Source organism: Ornithorhynchus anatinus, chromosome X4 (genome assembly GCF_004115215.2).
Source record: "Ornithorhynchus anatinus isolate Pmale09 chromosome X4, mOrnAna1.pri.v4, whole genome shotgun sequence".
Classification (NCBI taxonomy): Eukaryota; Metazoa; Chordata; class Mammalia; order Monotremata; family Ornithorhynchidae; genus Ornithorhynchus; species Ornithorhynchus anatinus.
The window spans coordinates 4431857-4453501 of NC_041752.1; the positions used below are offsets into that span (position 1 = coordinate 4431857).

General features: G+C 58.8%; 1 protein-coding gene across 2 annotated transcripts; it reads right to left on the reverse strand.

Moving 5' to 3' along the window:
* Positions 1–449: 449 nt before the first annotated feature.
* Positions 450–21600, reverse strand: ANAPC2 (anaphase promoting complex subunit 2). 2 transcript variants are annotated; one of them, XM_029054299.2, is made up of 16 exons: positions 21435–21600; positions 19423–19979; positions 17058–17190; positions 15930–16119; positions 14668–14787; positions 13540–13657; positions 13266–13447; positions 12635–12776; positions 12030–12105; positions 11736–11939; positions 11427–11556; positions 11053–11291; positions 10516–10665; positions 6107–6233; positions 969–1082; positions 450–612 (listed from the first exon to the last, which is right to left on the reverse strand). In XM_029054299.2, exons 1-16 carry the CDS (start codon positions 21564–21566, stop codon positions 467–469), a joined length of 2760 nt encoding a protein of 919 aa, XP_028910132.1. In that variant the 5' UTR covers positions 21567–21600; the 3' UTR covers positions 450–466. The 2 variants fall into 2 exon arrangements, with proteins under 2 accessions (XP_028910132.1, XP_028910133.1); XM_029054300.2 differs by lacking the exons at positions 450–612; positions 969–1082; positions 6107–6233 and having other exon boundaries at positions 9960–10665; positions 21435–21585.
* Between the last annotated feature and the right edge of the window lie 45 nt (positions 21601–21645).

The following is a 21645-nucleotide window of genomic DNA, read 5'->3' on the forward strand; positions in this document are numbered from 1 at the left end:
ACTCCCTCCCTTTGCTCTCCCCCCGACCCCAGCCCCACCGCACTTAATGTCGATTATCTGTCATCTTATTTATTTGCATTGATATCTGCCTCCCCGCCTCCCCCCAGACTCTGAGCTCGTTGTGGGCAGAGACTGTCACTCTTTACTGTTGTAGTGTACTTTCCCAAGCGCTTAGTACAGAGCTTAGTACTCCGCCTACAGTAAGCGCTTAATAAAGACGATGGAATGAATGAACTAACTGATCGATCGATAGCTCTAGGCCCCATTCCCTCAACCGTAAAACGGGGATTCAATAACCGGTCTCCCGCCAATTTGGACCGTGAGCCCCATGTGCGACAGGGACCGTGTCCGATCCGACTGACTTGTATCTACCCCAGCGTTTAGAGCAGTGCTTGAAGCCTAGCTAGCGCTTAACAGATTGAATTGTTTTTTTAAAAAAAGAGAGATTCTGGCAGCGCCAAACCCATCACTTTAATGGGGCCCGTTCATCCCGACATCCGGCCGGGTCTTCCGCTGGCATCCCGTCGCCATCCTCATTCCTGTCGTGCTCCCTGCCTAGTGGCCTTCTCCGGCTTGGTGGCCCCCCCCCCCCCGGGGGCCGGGGCGATCGTCCTGCAGAGGGGAGGGGACCCCGATCTCTGGACCGGGCGGGGTAGGGGAGAGGGGCCCAGGCCCGAAGCACTGGGACAAGTCCCCCCTCTCCTCATCAGGGAGCTTGTAGGCCCTAGACTGTCAGCTCGTTGTGGGCAGGGGATGTGGCTGCTTATTGTCGTGTTGTCCTCTCCCGGGCGCTTAGTACAGTGCTCTGCACACGGTATAAATACGGTTGAACGAATGAATGGATTGTTGCCCATCCGAGGACTCCACCCATCGGAGGCCCCCGAGACCACCGCGTTGACCACCGCACCATGGCAGCCGGGCCCAGGGGTCTCCCCCGCCCCTCTGAACCTTGTCCGGGGACCACTCACCGTTGAGCCAAATCCTTCCCCGATCTCTGGGCCTTGGGGAGGCGTTCGGCCCAGAGAGAGGCCTCCTTCCCCTGCCTCCAGCCCCCCTCGGCGTCTCCGGGCTTCGAGGACCGCCTGGAGGAATGGCAGAGAAACTGAGATCGCCCACCAGGCCCAGCTGAGTCCACCCCCCCCACCCTGGGCTCACCTCCCCGGCCCCTTCTGGACTCCCCTGCACCTCTTGACGGAGAGGCCGCCCATCAGAAAGGTCAGCAGGGCGAAGCAGCAGAGGCTGACCCCGCCGAGGATGACCAGCAGAGCGGTCAGCCCCCCTTGGCCGATGCCCAGGACGCACTCGCACTCGGCTGCGGAGGCAAAGGGGTGGACGTCGGGGGGTCGGGCAGGGTGGGAAGTGGGAGCGGAGGAGGAGGGCGAGGTGGACGGGAGGCTCCGACCTGGGACGACGGACGGCGTCCGTCCCGGGGCTGGACAGAGGGGGTCCGGTCGGCAGGAGCTCGGGGGGGTGGAGAGGGAGGCAGCCGCAGCTGGAAACAGGATGGCCGAGGAGAGCAGCAGACCACCGAGGAAGCTGGGTCGACCCCCGAAGGCCGCCCCCGAGGCCATGGCCTGCTCCTGAGCTTCCCCACAACGGCACTGGTCGGTTTAGAACCAGGTGAGCTCACAACCACCAGCTTGAAGGTGGATTCTACGGGGAGGGGGTTGGGATCTGACCTTCCCTCTCCCCCCCCCCCTTCACCTCTCCGCAGCTAAACCCTCTTCTCCCCCCCCCTGTCCCTCTTCTCCTCCCCCTCTCCCTTCCCCTCAGCCCCGTACTCGTCCGCTCAACTGGCTATATTTTCATCACCCTATTCATTTTGTCAGTGAGATGATGTCCGTCCCCTTGATTCTATTCATTTGCTATTGTTTTAATGAGATGTTCATCCCCTTGATTCTATTCATTGCTATAAATTTATTGCTATAACGTTGGTATTTGTTAAGCGCTTACTATGCACAGAGCGCTGTTCTAAGCGCTGGGGCAGATAAAGGGTGATCAGGTTGTCCCAGGTGGGGCTCACAGTATTAGTCCTCATTTTACAGATGAGGGAACTGAGGCACAGAGAAGTGAAGTGACTCGCCCACGGTCACACAGCTGACCAGCGGCAGAGTCGGGAGTCGAACCCATGACCTCTGACTCCCCAGCCCGGGCTCTTTCCACTGAGCCGCGCTCCTTCCCTCTCCCCGTATTAGACTGTAAGTCCGTCAGTGGGCAGGGATTGTTTCTGTTACCGATTTGTCCATTCCGAGCGCTCAGTACAGTGCTCTGCACATAGTAAGCGCTCAATAAGTACTATTGAATGAATGAATAAGAAGAATTGCTCCGCGCTTACCCAGCCACCTATCAGCTGCGTGAAGCAGCGTGGCTCTGTGGAAAGAGCACGGTCTTAGGAGTCGGAGGTCATGGGTTCTAATCCCGGCTCCGCCACCTGTCAGCTGGGTGCCTCACTTCACTTCTCGGTACCTCAGTTCCCTCATCTGTAATAGGGGGATTGAGACAGTGAGCCTCGCATGGGACCACCTGATTACCCTGTATCTACCCCAGCGCTTAGAACAGTGCTCTGCACATAGTAAGCGCTTAACAAATACCAACAGTATTATTACCCCAGCGCTTAGAACAGTGCTCGGCACATAGTAAGCGCTGAACAAATACCAACATTCCCCGATTCGACTGTCAACCCCCGATTAGACTGTAAACCCGTTCACTGGGCAGGGATTGTCTCTGTTGCCGAATCGTACATCCCAAGCGCTCAGTACAGTGCTCTGCACATAGTAAGCGCTCAATAAATACTATAGAATGAATGAATGTGTGACTTTCGGCAAGTCACTTCGCCTCTCTGGGCCTCATCTGTAAAATGGGGAGGAAGACTCCCCCTCTAGACCGTCAGCTCATTGTGGACAGGGAATGCGTCCGTCTATTGCGCTGTTGTCCTCTCCCAAGCGTTTAGGACAGTGCTCAGCGCTAAATAAATACGATTGAACGAACGGAGGCAGGGCCCTAATCCTCCCCGCCGACCTCCACGGGGTTTCCTGAGCGCTTACCGAGCGCCCAGCCGAGGCGAGTGGGAACAGGACCCCGGGCCCCCCCCCCAGATCCGGCCCGACCCACATGATTTGCAAATCGTGGGCGTGGAAGGAAGAGCGAGGCCTAGGGAGGGAAGGGAAACCGATGTATCAGGAGGAAAAGAGCTGAATAAAAAACTGAATATGCAAAGGGATGTACAAATGAAAGACGGCAGACGCTCCCAACTGCTGAAGGGGTGATGACAGTGATAATAATGTTGGTATTTGTTAAGCGCTTACTAGGGGAGCAGCACTGTTCTAAGCGCCGGGGTAGACCCAAGGGAATCGGGTTGTCCCACATGGGGCTCACAGTCTTCATCCCTATTTTACGGATGAGATAACTGAGGCACAGTGAAGTGACTTGCCCGAAGTCACACAGCTGACAAGCGGCAGAGCCGGGATTCGAACCCATGATCTCGGACTCCAAAGCCCGTGATGATGATGGTAGTTGTTAAGCGCTTACGGTGTGCCGAGCACTGTTCTAAGCGCTGGGGGAGATACAAGGCAATTAGGTCGTCCCACCTGGGGCTCCCAGGCTTCATCCCCATTTTACAGATGAGGTCACCGAGGCTCAGAGGAGCCCAAAGGGAGTGCTATGGGTGGGGTGAGGTGGATGGGGCTGCTTGGGTGGAGTGGGAGACGGAGAATTAGTCAGTCCTTTGGTCAGTCGAATTGTTTGAGCGCTTACTGTGTGCTGAGCACTGTATTGAGGCCTCGGGAGAGCATAATATAACAATAGAACGGACACATTCCCCGCCCACAGCGAGCTGACAGTCTAGTGGGGGAGACGGACATTAATAGAAAGAAATAAATGACAGATACAGACATAAATGTTGTGGGGCTGGGATGGGGGGATAATAATAGTGTTGGGATTTGTTAAGCGCTTCCTATGTGCAGAGCACTGTTCTAAGCGCTGGGGGAGATACAAGGTCATCGGGTCGTCCCACGTGAGGCTCCCAGTTAATCCCCATTTTCCAGATGAGGTCACCGAGGCCCAGAGAAGTGAAGTGACTCGCCCACAGTCCCACGGCTGACGAGTGGCAGAGCCGGGAGTCGAACCCGTGACCTCTGACTCCGAAGCCCAAGCTCTTTCCCCTGAGCCCCACAGCATTTGTGTGTATATATGTAGATATTTATAATTCTATTTAATTTGTGTGTACATATGTAAATATTTATAATTCTATTTATTTTATTAATATGTTTAATTCTATTTATTTATATTAGTGCTATTGATGGCTGTTTACTTGTTTTGATGTCTGTCTTTCCCCCTCTAGACTGTAAGCCCGTTAGGGGCAGGGATTGTCACTCTTTGGTGCTGAAGTGTACTTTCCAAGCGCTTAGTACAGCGCTCTGTATATAGTAAGCGCTCAATAAATGCGACTGAATGACTGAATGAAGGCAGGGTGAAGCGGAAGGGAGTGGGAGAAGAGGAAAAGAGAGCTCAGTCAGGGAAGGCCTCTCGGAGGAGAGGGGCTTTTGGAGAAGGCTTTCCCATCGATCAGGCAATCCGTGGTATTTATTGAGCGCTTACTGTGTGCAGAGCACTGTACTAAACGCTTGGGAGAGGACAGGACAACACCAGTCAGTTGGCACGTTCTCTCTCTCACAAGGCGTGAACGTGCTTTTGCACAGCACGTTCACGGTCTCACAGACAGCTGAGAATCTAAAGGAGGAATGTTTAGTACAGTGCTTTGCACAAGGTAAGCGCTCAATAAATACGACTGAATGAACGAAGGAGGAGGAGGTGGACGCCAGCTTGTGCTGAACGCTAGGGAGGCAGCACAGTGTAGCGGACAGAGTCGAGGCCTGGGAGTCAGAAGGACCTGGGTTCTAATCCAGATCCTGCCGCTTGTCTGCTGTGTGGCCCTGGGCAAGTCACTTCATTTCTCTGTGCCTCAGCGTGGCTTAGTGGAAAGAGTCCCGGCTCGGGAGTCAGAGGTCTTGGGTTCTAATCCTGGGTCCCCTGCTCGTCAGCTGTGGGCAAGTCGATTCACTTCTGGGGGCCTCAGTTAGCTCATGTGTAAAATGGGGATTGAGACTGTGAGCCCCATCTGATGACCTTGTATCTACCCCAGCGCTTAGAACAGTGCTTGGCACATAGTAAGCGCTTAATACCATCATCATCTTCATCCGCCGCTGCCGGCAAAGCTCCCCAGGGTCAGGTGACTTCTTGGGATGGCCCTGAGGCTCTGCAGGAATCTCCATTCCGACCCTGATTTGGGGGGGGGGGGGTCCCCCCATTTTGGAAAGGTCACAAAACTAGGAGCAGAGGAATGATCAGAAAACTCTTTCCCATTCTGTCCCATTCTCAAACAATATTAATAACAATAATGATATTTAAGCGCTTACTATATGCCAAGCACCCAAACTGCGGTCAATCAATCAATTCATCAGTGACTTATTTTATCCTATTTATTGAGTGCGTACTGTGTGCAGAGCACTGTACTAAGTGCTTGGGAGAGCTCGGTGGAACCGCGCTTGGCACATAGTAAGTGCCTAACAAGTGAGAAGCAGCGCGGCTTAGTGGAAAGAGCCCGGGCTTGGGAGTCAGAGGTGATGAGTTCGAATCCCAGCTCTGCCACTTGTCAGCTGTGGGACCGTGGGCGAGTCACTTCACTTCTCTGGGCCTCAGTGACCTCATCTGTAAAATAGGGATTAACCGGGAGCCTCACGTGGGACGACCCGATGACCCTGTATCTCCCCCAGCGCTTAGAACAGCGCTCTGCACATAGTAAGCGCTTAACAAATACCAACAGTATTATTATTAAATACCATCCTCATTATCGGTCCAGTGCTCGGCACACAGTAAGCGCTCAATAGGGACGATCGAATGAATAAATGAATGAATTCCCAGACCCCCGTTTTATCCACCGGGCCATGCCGCTCACTTGGCAACTCACCTCACTTCTCTGAGCCTCAGTTTCCTCGTCTGTAAAATGGACACAGACTGGGCGGCCCAGGGGGGACAGCGGCTGTCTCCAGCTTGACTAGCTCCTATCTACCCCATCGCTCAGAACGTCTGACGCACGGTAAGTGCTTACCAAATACCATTTGGGAAAACAAGGTATGCCGGAACTGTGGAAATCCAGAGGGGCCAGGGAATCGGCATGGGCCACGATAACGATAATCGCGATGTTTGTCGAGCGCTTGCGGGGTGTCAGTCACGGTCTGTACAAGATAATCAGGTTGGATGAGAGAGTAACGCTTAACAAATGCCATAAAAATCAAAACAAAACAAAAAAAAACCAGTCCCTGGTGGTTTGTTAGCCATACCAACCATGGGAGAGTCTGTTGGGGAACCCGAAAGGTTATTTGGGGCTTGGGTTTTTTTTTATATCTGTGATGCGTTTAATATGCGCCAGGCCCTGTGCTAAGCACCGGGGTAGATATAAATTAATCTCAAACTCACGCTCTCAATCCCCATTTCACAGCCGAGGTAACTGAGGCCCAGAGAAGTGAAATGACTTGCCCAAGATCACGCAGCAAAGAAGTGGTGGAGCCGGGATTAGAACCTAGGTGCTTCTGCTCTGTTACCGATTTGTCCATTCCAAGCGCTTAGTACAGTGCTCTGCACATAGTAAGCGCTCAATAGATACTATTGAATGAATGAATGAATGACTGACTCCCGGGCCCATATTCTATCCACCGTTAAGCACTGACTATGTGCCAGACACTGTACTAAGCGCCGGGGTGGATACAGGCAGATCCGGTTGGACACAGTCCCCGTCCCACACGGGCCTCACAGTCCTTAATCCCCCTTTCACAGTTGAGGTGCAGGGAAGTGAAGTGACTCGCCCAAAGTCACACGGCAGACAAGTGGCGGAGTCGGGATTGGAACTCAGGTCCATCTGACTCCCAGGCCTGGGCTCTGGGCACCAGGCCACACCGCCTCTCTACAGCGTGACCACTGAAGCAGCGTGGCTCAGTGGAAAGAGCCCGGGCTTGGGAGTCAGAAGTCATGGGTTCTAATCCCGCAGCCACTTGTCAGCTGTGGGACTTTGGGAGAGTCACTTCACTTCTCTGAGCCTCGAGCCTCAAGTGTAAAATGGGGATGAAGACTGTGAGCCCCACGTGGGACAACCTGATCACCTTGTATCCCCCCAGTGCTTAGAACAGTGCTTTGCACATAGTATGCACTTAACAAATGCCATTATTGTTATTATCATTACGGGGAAGGGGTCTGGATGGAGCCCCGGGTGTCCCACCTCCTCAGCTTTAGGCCGCATCCCCTACCCGTGTCCTTTACACGTGTCCCCCGTGTCACCCGGGAAGCTTCCGAGGCCGGGGAGGGGACGGAGGGACGGAATGCGGACCGTCCGCTAGCGTGGCACGCAAACCCCGTTGGTCGCCGGCCGGATTTTCCGGGCGGGACCCGGGAAACGGAGGGCGAGCGGTCCCAGGGGTTGCCACCTGGAGCGGGCCCGAAGGGCCAGGCCCGTTGTAAGCCGGAAGACGCCACCTTTGAACGAGACTGCAAACTTTAGACTGGAAGCTCCTTGGGGACGGGGAATGAGCCCATTATTGTATTGTCCTCTCCCAAGGAGCGTTCTGCACCTAGAAAGCGCTCAATAAATACGATCGAGTGACTAACAATAATAATAATAACTGCATGGGTTAAGCACTGCGTTCCAGGCGCCGTACTAACCGCTGGGGTGGAAACGAGATAATTGGGTTGGGGACAGTCTCGCGTGCAGCTCAGTCTTAACCCCCCGTTTTACAGATGAGGTCACTGAGTCACGGAGAAGTGACTTCCCCAAAGCCACGCAGCAGACAAGGGGTGGAGCTGGGATTAGAACCCAGATCCTCCGACACCCAGACCCGATTTCTCTCCGCTAGGCCACGCTTCTTCTCCGCGGGCGGAGAGCGTGTCTACCAACTATCTTCCTCTCCCCGGCGCTTAGATGGGCGCTCTGCACACAGTAAGCGTTCAGTAAATACCACTCCTTCGGTCCGGCGCGCAGCAATTAAGACCTGAGGCGATGAGCCGACGTGGCGCGTGAGAAGCCCGAACTGAGATGGGGGCTTCCCCATCAGGGATTGTCTCTCTTCGTTGCCGGGTTGTACTTTCCAAGCGCTTAATACAGTGCTCTGCACATAGTAAGCGCTCAGTACGATCGAATAAATGCCCTGAAGGTTGCCAACGCGCTAAGGCGATGACTATACAGTTACCTGTTCGAGTGGTGTTTATAAGTCCAGGCAGCTTAATATAACGAGATAATTTGCCATCATAAAACTCTAATTACCCCCACAAAGATAGGTGGTGTGACAGATATTGATTCTGTTGCCCAAAGAAGCAGCGTGGCCCGATGGAGAGAGGCCGGGCCTGGGAGTCAGAAGGACCCGAGTTCTAATCCCGGCTCCACCGCTCGTCTGCTCTGTGACCGTGGGCAAGTCGCTTCACTTCTCTGGGCCTCAGTTCCCTCATCTGGAAAAGGGGGATTGAGCCGAGGAGCCTCGTGGGGGGGGGGGGGGGGGGCGCTACGTCTCCAACCTGATTAGCCCGTACCTACCCAGGCACACAGTAAACTCGCAATAAATACCATTGATGACGACCCCCTCAAAAAAATGTAAAATGCACTCCCATCTCACTGCAGAAGCCCCCCACTAAGATCTACAATCCTTTACCCCCCAACTCAAAAACGTCCCATTTAGCTTTAGAAAAGCTTCACCTTCTCCTAAACATAATCCTTCTTCATCTTATGACTGAGATTCCTTCTCTCAGGAATAATACTAATTGTTGTATTTGTCAAGCGCTTCCTATGTGCTGTACTAGGCGCTGGGGTGGATACAAGTAAATCGGGTTGGCCACAGTCCCTGTCCCACGAGGGGCTCACCGTCTCAATCCCCGTTTTACAGATGAGGGAACTGAGGCAAGGAGTGAAGTGATTGGCGCAAGGTCGCAGAACAGACAAGTGTTGGTGCCGGGATTTGAACCCAGGACCTTTGGACTCTAGGCCAGGGCTCTAGCCACTACGCCACACGCTCCTTCCCCTAAGCAGTGGGGAAGCAGCGTGGCTCAGTGCAAAGAGCCTGGGCTTTGGAGTCCGAGCTCATGGGTTCGACTCCCGGCCCTGCCACTCGTCAGCTGTGTGACTGTGGGCAAGTCACTTCACTTCTCTGTGCCCCAGTTCCCTCATCTGGAAAATGGGGATTAAGTGTGAGCCTTACGCGGGACAACCTCATTACCCTGTATCTCCCCCAGCGCTTAGAACAGTGCTCTGCACATAGGAAGCGCTTAACAAATACCAACATTATTATTATACTATTAAGCAGTGCAGCCTAGTGCGATAGAGCCCGGGCCTGGGAGTCCATAGGACCTGGGTTTTAATCCCGGCTCTGCCGCCTGTCCGCTGTGAGACCACGGGCAAGTCACTTCACTTCTCTGCGCCTCGGTTCCCTCATCTGTAAAATGGGAAATTAAGCCTGGTAGACCCATGTGGGACGGTGACCGACTCTAACCCAATTAGCTTGTAAGTACCCCAGCTCACAGTACCGTGTCTGGTGCACAGTTAAGTTCTTAACAAAAACTATGAAAAATTAAAAAAAGGAAGGGGCGGGGGATGATTAGAATCCCCTTTTCCCTCTGCTCCCTCCCCTGTCCCCCCCCCCCAAGTCCCCTTTCCCTCTGCTCCTCCCCTCTTCCTTCCCCTCCCCTCAGCACTGTGTTTATTCGTATATATTTTTATTACCCTATTTATTTTGTTAATGAGGTGTCCATCCCCTTGATTCTGTTTATCGTGATTATGTTGTCTTTTGTCCATCTGTCCTCCCCCGATTAGACCGCAAGCCCGTCATCGCGTCTACCTGTGGCCGAATTGTATATTCCAAGCGCTTAGTACGGTGCTCTGCACATAGTAAGCGCTCAATAAACACTACCGAATTAGAAACCACTTCTCGGAGGAGTGAATCGGAAGGCCGGGACGCCCGTGTGCGGATGCTGCTTCTCTGTCCTCCAACCAGATGAGGTTTTATTACGGGGCGCCCGCCAATACTGAGCTATGACAGGACCTGACGCTGACCCGAGGCGGAACCGGCGCTCGGCCCGTAGGTGTTTTTTCTCCCTTCACGAAAGAACGCTTACCCCGCACCCGCGCGAAATGGAGTTTTCCTGCCTCGGGCATAAATTACGGTATTTTACAAAGTTCCACGCCGGAAGAGGCGTCTGGGAGAGGCTTTAGGGGCCGGGGGAGGAGGAGGAAGAGTCACCGGGTCCGGAGGGTCTTCGAGAGGCCCCTTCCCCGCGAGGCCCCCCCGCCCCCACCCCGGGTCATCGTCCACGGCGTCGCCCGCCTCCGACCGTGGAGAGGCCCGGACGCCGTCCGCCTGCGACCGGAGGGAGGGTGGGTCCCCGGAAGGGGGAGGAGGGGGTCCCCCCGGCCGCCCCGGACTAGCTGCAGCTCTTGGGCAGCCGGTAGACGCCTCCCGAGAAGATGAGGTGCTGGTCGCGCACCTTCTTCTGCAGGAAGACCTGCAGCTCCTGCAGGTCGATCTCGGTGACCATGGGCCCGGTCATGACGAACATCTTGAGCATGCTGTGGATCCGCTCCAGCGTCAGGCTCTCCAGGTTGGTCAGCATGGCCTGGATGTACGTCCAGAAGAGCTGCGGGGAAGGCCGGCCGAGAGTCAGAGGCCAGAGGGCCGCCCCCCCGACCCGGCGGGGGTCACCCCGCCGCCCACACCCCGCCGAGGCTCGGGAACCCGAGGACGCCGAGAGGGCTGACCGGCGGACCCCGGACGGGCAGTAACGATCGGATGGGAAGTGGCGGTTCCGGCCGCCGAGCCTGTGGGAAGTGGCCGCCTCTCGGCGGGGCCGGGGGGACACACCACGGCTTCCGTCCGTCCGGTCACCCCCGATCCACCTCGGAGGGGCGCCGGCCTCCGCCCCGGTCGGGCTCTGACCCGCCGCCGCCTGCCCGCCCGGGGCCGGCCGGCCCTGAGCCAACCCCAAGATGAGGCCAGGGGGAGGAGGGCGGGCGGGGGTCCGCACCTGCAGCTCCTCCTCCTTCTGGTCGGCCTGGGACGCCATGGCGGAGTCGCCCTCCTCGTCGCTGTCGATGAGCACCACCTTGTCGGCCCGGTCCCGGGGCGGCTCCTCCTCCACCACGGAGAAGGTGCCCGCCGGGTCCTCGCGGAGCACGCCCTGCTGCAGCCACAGGGCCATCTTCCGCCGCAGGGACGCCGTGGGCACCTTCAGCACCTCGCTCAGCTCTTCCAGGGCCCAGCTGCCTGGGGGGACGGCCGGGCCCGGTCGGCTCCCCCAACCGCGTCCACCCCCTGCCCTCAGCGGACTCTCCCCCGCCCCCCGCCCCCCGCCCCCCGCCGCGGGGGCTTCCGGGAGGCCGGCGCCGAGGGGGACCTCACTCTTGTTCTCGAAGTGCAGCAAGATGGCGGCGTGGACGGGAGACACCGACAGGGAGAGGGTGCGATCGGCCAGCGTCACGTCCAGGGTCACAAGTCCCAAGTGGTGCTTCCAGTTGAGGGTCCTCATGGCCTGACGGGGGTGGGGAGCGAGGGGGACGGGGGTCAGAGGGACTCCCCCATTCTGGGCGGCCTCGCCCCGAGGAACCAGGGGCCGGGGGTGGGGCGCCTAGCCGCCGCCACGGTTCCGGGGTACGACCGGCCGGGCGTCCGGCCTGGCCCGGGAGATGGGGCGGAGAAGAGACGCGGTACCTTCAGCTTCTCGTACTTCTTGGAGTAGGCCTCCATGGCCTCCGTGATCTGCTCCGGGAGCTCCAGCTTCTCCTCCTTGAGGGGCGGCCAGAACTCGCTGGACAGGATGACGGCCATCAGCGGGAAGGCGGGGCGCTCTTCCTCGGGCAGCTTCTCCTCCTCGTCGCGGACGTTGGCGTTGATGCGCCTGGAGTCGGCCATGTCCTGGGGGCGGAGGAGGGGTCGGGTCGGGGGCCGTGCCCGGCGGGGGGAGACCCAGATCTGGCGGAGGGCGGGAGGAGGGGGACCTCTGACCTTCAGCATGACCTCACAGTAGTGCATCTGGGCCTCCCCGAAACGGAGTTTCAACAGCTCCACGTTGCGGATTTCCCTGGGGAGACAGAAGGCGTCGGAGAGCGGGCGGGGGGGTTGAGGAAGCGGGTGAGGGGCACGACGGGTCTCCCGACCACGAGGAGGGTGGTGGAGGGGGCCCCGGGGGCCCTGGGGGAGAATCTCCCGGCGCTCGCACGCGGGTCCCCAGACCACCGCGGGCCGGACGTTTGAAGAAGGTCTGTCGGCCCCGTTCGTTTCCCGGGCCGCTGGGACTTTCCGCTCCCAGCAGCCCAGAGGGGATGACCTGCCTACAATGATAGTAATGATAACAACCGCGATAAGCGCTCCCTGTAGTAAGTGCCGGGGTAAATTCAGGCGAACCGAGTTGGACACAGTCCCTGTCCGCATGAGGGAACCGAGGCCCAGGGAAGTGTAGCGCCTTGCCCGGGGTCACCCAGCAGACGAGTGGCGGAGCCGGGATTGGAACCCAGGCCCGGGCGGCCAGCGGGGGCCGGGGCAGAGGCGTGCCCACCTGTGGGGGCGGCGGGGGAAGGTGGGGAGCCGCCGGGCGGCGGGGACGGGCTGACCTCTCGGCGCTGTAGCTGAAGCGGTGGAGGAGCCGGTCGGCCAGCAGGGCACGGTACTCGTTGACGAAGAGGTCCTTGCTGCCGTAGATGCTGACCAGCAGGCTGACGATGTCCGACGACCGCCGCTTGGAGCTCGCCTTTCCTGCGGACGCGGGGCAGCGGCTCGGGACTCCGGCCGCCGCCCGGGCACCTCCCGCGCCCCTCGGTCGTCGCCCCGAGCTGCCGTCCGAGGGCCGGGGCCGGGGAGGGGGAGGACCCCCGGAGCGGGGAAAACCAGCGCCGGGGTCAAGGGGACCCCCCGGGGGCGGGAGATGATCGCGGGTCGGCTGACGGAGAGTCGCGGCCGGCCCCCCCTCGGAGAGAACCGATCGATAAACCGCTAACGATGACAGCTGGGGTTTCCGGTAAGCGCTCGCTACGTGCCAGGCACTGAACTAAGAGCTGGGGCAACGGGGCCGGACGCAGTCCCCGTCCCACGAAGCGCTCCCGGGCCTCTACCCCATTTCGCAGAGGAGGGGACCGAGGCCCGGGGCGGGGCTGGGATTAGAACCCAGGCCCGCGGCCCCGTGCGCCGGGCCGGGCCGCTTCTCTCCGTCGATCGGTCGACCGCGTTCACCGGGCGCCGACTGACCTGGGTCGGCGTCCACGGGGTCGGGCACCCAGTCTTCGGGGTCCGAGAGGTCGTCGTCGCTCTCCTGGCCGTTGTCCAGGGTGACGGGGTCGGCCTTGGACAGCTCGTGGGCCAGGTCCCCCGAGCCTTCCGCGTCGCCCGTCAGGCCGGCCACGATCTGCCGCACCGTGTCCTCCCGTGTCCTGTGGCGGGGAGGGGGCCGCTGGACCTTCGGGGCCCTCCCCGGGGAGGGCCCCGCCCCCCGTCCCCCGGGGCCCCCGGCCGGCCCGCTGACCTGAGGTAGCGGCGGATGGGCTCGCAGGCCACCTCCAGGATGACCATGGACGGGTCCAGCTCCCGCAGGGCTTTGATGGCGGAGATGTAGAGGGTGATGATGTCTGACGTGTTCACCCCTGGAAGCCGGGACCCGGGTGGCCGCTGTCACCGCCGCGGTGGGACGGGGGGCTTCCCGCCTCTCCCTCCCGGGGGTCCTCCATCTTGCCTCTCTCGCTACTGACCTGCCTCCGGCCTGGAACGCCCTGCCCTTCCAGATCTCACAGACCCTCACTCTCCCCTCCGTCGACGCCTTACTGCTAACGGTAAATGCTACTAGGGAAGCCGCGCGGCTTTGTGGAAAGAGCCCGGGCCTGGGGGTCGGAGGCTGTGGGTTCTGATCCCGGCTCTGTCTTTTATGAGCTGTGTGACGTTGGGCAAGCCACTTCGCTTCTCTGGGCCTCAGCTGGAAAATGGGGATTAAGACCGTGAGCCCCTCGGGGGACAACCTGACCGACCTGTATCTACTCCAGCGCCTAGAGAACAGTGCTTGGCACATAATAAGCACTTAACAATTACCATCATTATTATTATTATTATTGAAGGTGCACCTTCTCCAAGAGGCCTTCCCAGACTAAGCCCTTCTTTCCTCTTCTCCCACTCCCTTCTGCTTCACCCTGACTCGCTCCCTTTTTTCCATCTCCCCTCCCAGCCCCGCACCGCTTCTGTCCCACATCCGTCATTTCTTTCTTTCTATTGACGTCTGTCTCCCTCCCTCTAGACTGTAAGGTCGTTGTGAGCGGGGACCGTGTCTACTACCCTCCCCCAAGCGCTCGATACAGTGCTCTGCACACAATAAGCGCTCAATGAATGAATGAATGAATGAATGACTCGGGCTACCCGAGTCAGGAGGTCAAGGGTTCCGACCCCAGCTCCGCCACTTGTCTGTTTGGTGACCTTGGGCAAGTCCCTTTACTCCTCAGGGCCTCAGTTCCCTCACCGGGAAAATGGGGACTGAGCCCGTGAGCCCCACGTGGGACGGGGACTGCGGCCAACCCGATCTGCTTGGGTCCACCCCAGCGCTTAGGACAGTGCCTGGCACATAGTAAGCGCTTAACGAGTACCAAAATAACGATAATAACGATGATACCCGGATGGAGGAGCCGGGTCTCGAGAGCCGTCTTGAGGGAGCTGAGCAGCTGTTGCCTCTGACTGGTCCTTTCCAGGCAGTACTTCAGATCCTCGATCGCGGGCTTGGACTCGGGAAAATCTGGGGGCAGAGGGGACAGAGAAAGTCAGGGTGGGGGACCCAGGCCGCCCGGCCCCCCCCCCCCCCCGGCCACGATCCCAGCCGGCTAAAGCCGGCCTCGTGGGGGCCCTTCCCCGAGCCCAGATCGGAAGGAGAGCGGTGTGGCCCAGTGGCTAGACCCCGGCCCTGGGAGGCAGAAGGACTAATTCCGGCTCTGCCACTTGTCTGTTGGGTGTGACCTTGGGCAAGCCACTTCTCTGGGCCACAGTGACCTCGACTGTAAAATGGGGATGAAGACAGTGAGCCTCACGGGAGACATGAGATGTGTCCATCCTGATGAGCTGATTGGCCCTTGGGTACATAGGTACATAATTAGAATTCTATTTATTTTTATTAATGACGGGCACATTTAATAGCAACTATGGTAATTGATGAGTGCTTAACTACGTGCCAGACACTGTACTAAGCACTGGGGCGGATGCAAATAAATCGGGTTGCTCACAGTCTCAATCCCCTTTTTGCAGAGGAGGGAACTGAGGCCCAGTGAAGTGACTCGCCCAAGGTCACACAGCAGACAAGTGGTGGAGCCGGGATTAGAACCCCATGACCTTCCGCCTCCCAGGCCTGTGCTCTATCCACAATGTGATGCTGCTTCTCACAGAAGCTCATCTTATAGATCTATCTATAATTCTCTTTATTTACAAAGATGCTACCGATGCCCGTTTACTTGTTTTGATGCCTGTCTCCCCCCTCCTAAACTGGGACCCTGTTGTGGGGAGGGACTGTCTCTATCTGTTGCTGAGCTGCACTTCCCAAGCGCTTAGTACAGCGCTCTGCACACGGTAAGCGCTCAATAAATACGACTGAATGAATGAAAGCCTCCCTTTCCTTTCCTGCAGTGCACAGATCTCACCTGGGACCGATCATTGCTCCACTGTACTTTTCCAAGCGCTTACTACAGTGCTCTGCACATGGCAAGCGCTCGGTAAATACGGCTGAATGAACGAATGAGCCCGTATCTACCCCAGCGTTTAGTACAGTGCCGGGGACACAGTAAGGAGCGCCGTAATAAAAAAACCGAAGAGGGGGACGCAGGGAGGAACTCGCCCACCCGACCTGAGCTCGGGGCCCCCGGGGGAAGGAGAGGGGAGGGGGGCGCTGACCGCGGATGATGCTGAACAGCTCCTCGATGCGCAGACTGGCGTAGATGCGGTAGAAGAACCTCTGCACGTGGCAGCGCCAGCGTCGGAGGCTGCCGCCCGCCTCGGAGGCGGGCGCGGGGCCGGCCCCGGCCCGCGCGGCCTCCTCGGGCAGGAACACCTGGCTCAGCCAGCCGATCACCTTCTCGATCCACTGCCGGGGAAAGCGGAGGCCGGGATGGCCGACCGGCCGCCACGACGGGGCCCGTCCTCGGCTCTGGGCCTCGCCCGGGGCCCAGGCCGGGGGCGGACGCCGCCCGCGAAGCAACCGTTTGTCCAGGCTCCGTAGCCACCTGACCGGATGACTCGATTCGGGCATTTTTTTCATTCCGTCGCATTTACTGAGCGCTCGGGAGAGGACGACAGGGCAATAAACCGACACATTCCCTGCCCACAGCCGGCTCACAGCCTGAGAGAGCTGTGTACTTTGCACACGGTAAGCAGTCAATAAATACAACTAATAATGAATAATAACAGAGTGGGGGAAACAGACATTAACAGAAATAAACGACAGATATGGACATAAGTGCTGTGGGGCGGGGGAGGAGAACAAAGGGAGCAAATTAGAGGGAGTGGGAGAACAAAGGGAGTAAATTAGAGGGAGTGGGAGAAGAGGAAAGGGGGGCTTAGTCAGTCTCTTGGAGGAGATGGGCCTTTGAAGGGGGAAGAGATTGTCAGATTTGAAGACGGTGGGCATTCTGAACCTGAACGTGAGTGCTCTCTGGGTTAGGGTAAGGGGGAGGGAGAGAGAGACAGAGAAAGGGAGGGAAAGGATGAGGAACAAGGAGAGAGGAGGAGGGAGAGAGAGAGAGGGACAGAGAAAAAGGGAAGAGGAGGGAGAGACGGAGAGACAAAAAGGGAGGGAGAGAATGAGGAAGAGAGAGGGAGAGACAGAGACAGACAGAGAGGGAGGGATGAGGAGGAAGAGGAGGCCCCCGACGAGATAGCTTGGAAAGCCGGGCCCAACCTGGTCATTAACTCTGAGTTGGCACAAGCTAGGATCTCCGCGGTCCCCGCCCTCCGCTGGGAGGACCCCTCCCCGGCCCGGACGCCCCCGCCCCGGGCCCACCCCGCCGGCCGCGGACGGCTCACCTCTTGGAACTCGTTGAGGAAGGACGTCTCGTATTCCCCCCGGCAGCACCGCTCCATCCTCTCCTCCAGCATCTGATGCAGGATGGTGGTGACCGCGTCGGCGCTGACCCGCTCCACCAGGTCCAGCCTGTGGCTGACACGATACCGCCGCGTGGGTCCCCCGGCCCGCGGGCGAGGAACGTGTCTCCCCACCCTGCCGCCCTGCCAGGCCGGGCTGGTTGCTTCTGGGGATTCGCTCGGGCGGGTCTAGTGAGCGCTGACCGTGTGCAGAGCACTGTGCTAAGCGCTTGGGAGAGGACAGCGGAAAGACAGGCGGACACATTCCCCGCCCACGGCGTCGCTTCCGGGGGTTGCGAATCGAATAATCTCTCCCCGTTGGTTTTGGAGGGTTTTTTCACGGTAGTCGTTAAGCGCTTACTAGGTGCCTGGCACTGTACTAAACGCCGGGACAGATGCGAGTTAATTAGGTTGGACGCGGTCCCTATCCCGCATGGGGCTCCCAGTCTTCACCCCCGCTTTACAGATGAGGGAACTTCATTCGTTCAGTCGACTGGGCGCTGACTGTGTGCGGCGCACCGGACTACCTCAGGATTCTCATCTGGACAACGGGGATTCGATCCCCGTTCTCCCTCCCTATCGTTATTATTGATAATCGTAGTTATCGAGCGCTTACTGTGTGCAGAGCCCCGTACCAAGCGCTCGGGAGAGGACAATACAGCATCAGAAACCTTCGCCGCCCACAACGAGCTTAGACTTGGAGCCCCGAGGCGGGCAGGGACCGCGTCCAACCTCATTCTCCCGTATCGACCCGGCCGCTCAGAACGCCAACCTTCTCCCCGGACCCCCATCTCGCCCGTCTGGCCGCCGACCCCTCGCCCACGTCCCGCCGCTGGCCTGGACCGCCCGCCCTCCTCAAATCCCACAGACGATTCCTCCCCCCCCCGCCCTTCAGAGTCTCATCGAAGGCCCCACCTCCTCCAAGAAGCCTTCCCCGACTGCACCTTCCTTTCCTCTTCTCCCGCTCCCTTCCGCGTCGCCCCGACTCGCTCCCTTTCTCCATTGCCCCCGCCTCCCAGCCGCTTAGGTCCGTGTCTGCCGTTTTATTTCTCTCTATTCATGTCTCTCTCCCTCTCTGGGATGTATCCGTTATACTGTCCTCTCCCAAGTGCTTAGTCCAGCGCTCTGCGCATTGTCAGCGCTCAATAATCACACCCGGATCAATGACCGAGTGGCAGAAACCACGGCCAAGTGAGCGCGAATCTTCTGTCCACTGGAGGCCCCAAATGGACTGTTTACCGTGGGATTGTCCTCTCCCAAGCGCTTAGCACAGCGCTCTGCAAGCAGTCGGCGCTCAAATAATCCGACTGAATGAACCGAGCGACCCGGAGCCCCGGCGGCCCCGCTCCTCCTCCTCCTAAGCCCTTAATCGTTGGTATTTAAAGAGCTCTTAACTACGTGCACAGCACTGTACTAGCGCTTGAGCACTGTACTGAGTGCTTAATGCGGGCTCTCGGGAGTCAGTGTAACCATCATCTCTCCTGCGGCAGTCCAGGAGGCTTACTGTTATTATGAGAATAATTATTAGTAGTAGTCGTAGTACTCATTCATTCAGTCATATTTACTGAGCGCTTACTGGGTGCGGAGCACTGTACTAAGCACTTGGGAGAGTACGAAACAACAGACGCTTTCCCTGCCCACAGTGAGCTCCCGGTCCACTCATTCGTATTTACTGAGCGCTTACCGTGGGCACAGCACAGTATCATGCGCTTGGAAAGTACAGTTCGGTCTGGAGATAAAACGGCATCTAAGCACTTACTATATGCCAAGCACTGTACTGAGGTAAGTCAGAGGGACCTGGGTTCTAAACCCGGTTCCGCCACTTGCCTGCTGCGTGACTCCGGGCAAGTCACTTGACGTCCCTCATCGGTGAAATGGGGATTTGGGACCCACGCGGGCCAGGGCCCGTGTCCACCCCCATTGGCTTGGCTCCACCCCAGAGCTCAAGTCCAGGGCCCGGCACGGTGGAAGCGCTTAACCGAGACCACAGTCACGATCAGAGGAGCGGCGTGGCTCGGTGGAAGGAGCCCGGGCCCGGGAGGCCCAGGCGGTGGGTTCGAATCCCGGCTCCGCCGCCCGTCGGCCGGGTGACCCGGGGCGAGCCGCTTCGCCTCTCTGGGCCCCGGTCCCCTCGTCCGCCAAACGGGGATGACGCCGCCGGGCCCCACGGGGGGGCGGCCCGACGACCCCGCGTCTCCCCCGGCGCTCAGGACGGGGCCGGCACCCGGTAGGCGCTCGACCAACGCCACGGTCGCCGTCGTCGTGGTGACCTCCCCCCCGCCGGGCCGCACCCGCTCGGCGCACTTACAGGATCTCGGTGAGCTGGCGGAACTGCTGCAGGGCCAGCGGGCACCAGCAGAGCGGGCCGGGGCTCCCGCAGCCTCCGCACTCGGGGCCGGGGTCCCTCCCGCGGGCCTCCCCGACCCGCCGGTGCATGTAGATCCTGAAGGCGCGGCCGTAGAACTGGCCGATCATCTCCCGGAAGGTCTTGGTGGGCGAGAAGAAGAGGATGGCGCGGATGACGGTGTTGGCTCGGGCCCGCGGGCCCGGCGAGCCGCCGGCCGGGAGCAGGCCGGCCCGGGTCCAGCGCTCCAGCAGGCTCAGGCTGACCAGGTAGGGGTCCAGCCGGGCCCGGAGCCCCCCGAAGGCGCCCAGGAGGAGGAGGGCGGCCTGGGGCTCCCCGAGCCCGGGCCGGTGCTGCCCGACGGCGGCCCAGAAGGCCGGGGCGATGCTGGCCTGCAGGTCCGTCTGCAACACCTCCGCGAACCACTCCTCCAGCACCGAGTGCAGGTCGTAGCGACGGAGGACCTCCACCGCCGCCCGCAGCTCCTCCTCTTCTGGGCGCGCACGGGGGCCGGGGGACGCCTGCGGGAGACGCGCCGGGTGACGGCCGGGAAGAGCGGGACGGCCGGCCCCAATCCCCCGCCCCGGGCGGCGGGACGGGGGACGGGGGACGCGCCGTCTGGGGAGCCGGTTTCTTTCCGGTACTTGCCAAGCCCCTACTGCGACCGCGACAGTAAAAATGCTCATCATAACCGCTGGTCTTTCTTAGGCGCTCACTACGTGTCGAGCAATGATAGGAACCGTGGCGTTTGTTAAGCGCCAGGTGCCAAGCAGTGATAATAACTGGGGATTTGTGAAGCGCTAGGTGCCAGGCAATGATAATCATAATAACTAGGGTATTTGTTAAGTGCTTACTACGTGCCAAGCAACGATAATCATAATAACCAGGGTATTCGTTATTAGATATTAGGTATTAGAGAAGCAGCGTGGCTCCGTGGAAAGAGCACGGGCTTAGGAGTCAGAGGTCACGGGTTCGAATCCCGGCTCCGCCCCTTGTCAGCTGTGTGACTGTGGGCAAGACACTTCACTTCTCTGGGCCTCAGTAACCTCCTCTATAAAATGGGGATTAACTGTGAGCCTCACGTGGAACAACTCGATTATCCTGCGTCTCCCCCAGCGCTTAGAACAGTGCTCTGCACGTAGTAAGCGCTTAACAAATACCAACATTATTATTATTATTATTAAGCGCTTACTACGTGCCAGGCAGTAATAATCATAATACCTGGGGTATTTGTTAAGCACTTACTATGTGCCAGGCAGTAATAATCATCATAGTAATGGGGGTATTTGATAAGCACCACTTAGAGAAGCAGCGTGGCTCAGTGGAAAGAGCATGGGCTTGGGAGTCAGAGGTCATGAGTTCGAATCCCAGCTCTGCCACTTGTCGGCTGTGTGACTGTGGGCAAGTCACTTCACTTCTCTGGGCCTCAGTTCCCTCCTCTGTAAAATGGGGATGAAGACTGTGAGCCCCACGTGGGACAACCTGATTCCCCTATGTCTACCCCAGCGCTTAGAACGGTGCCCGGCACATAGTAAGCGCTTAACAAATACCAACATTATTATGTGTCAAGCAATGATAATCATAATAGTAATTGGGCTACTTTGATAAGCACCGGCTATGCGTCAAGCAATAGTCATTCATTCATTCAGTCGTATTTACTGAGCGCTCGCTGGGTGCGGGGCACTGTACTAAGCGCTTGGAAAGGGCAATTCTGGTGAGGCCACCTGCCATCCCTGCCCCTCCCTCCATCTTGATGAAGTGGTCTTCTTTTTGCTTTCTTTTGCCGTCTTGCCCCTTTAGACCGTCAGCCCGTTGTGGCCGAACCGTCCGTTGCAAGCGCTGAGTCCAGTGCTGTGCACAGAGCAAGCGCTCAATAAGTACTCCTGAATGAATGAATGAATGACTGACTGACTGACTGACTGAATGGCTCCCCCTCCCCGCTCCGTCCCCTCCATGGCGGGGGCGGCGGGACCCACCAGGCCCAGCGCTGCGGGGGGCACGAGTCCGGTGCTCACGGTGGCCCAGGCGGCCGACAGCTCCCCGGCCGGACCGCGGCAGCCCGGGCCGCCTCCTCCTCCTCCTCCTGCCGCCTCAGCGGCCGCCGCCATCTTTTCCCTTCCTTTCCCTCCCGGCGCGCCGCCGTGACGTCACCGCCCGGGCGGCGCGGGGCGATGACGCCGGCCCCCT

What these genes read in the sequence shown, in the direction of transcription:
- ANAPC2 (XM_029054299.2), bottom strand. Translation starts at nt 21,566, where the DNA reads ATGGCGGCGGCCGCTGAGGCGGCAGGAGGAGGAGGAGGAGGCGGCCCG. An exon ending in GCTGCACTTCGAGAACAAGA is followed by an intron (nt 11,292 to 11,426) that starts GTGAGGTCCCCC and finishes CCGTCCCCCCAG; the next exon opens with GCAGCTGGGCCCTGGAAGAG. An exon ending in AGAAGGAGGAGGAGCTGCAG is followed by an intron (nt 10,666 to 11,052) that starts GTGCGGACCCCC and finishes CCTTCCCCGCAG; the next exon opens with CTCTTCTGGACGTACATCCA.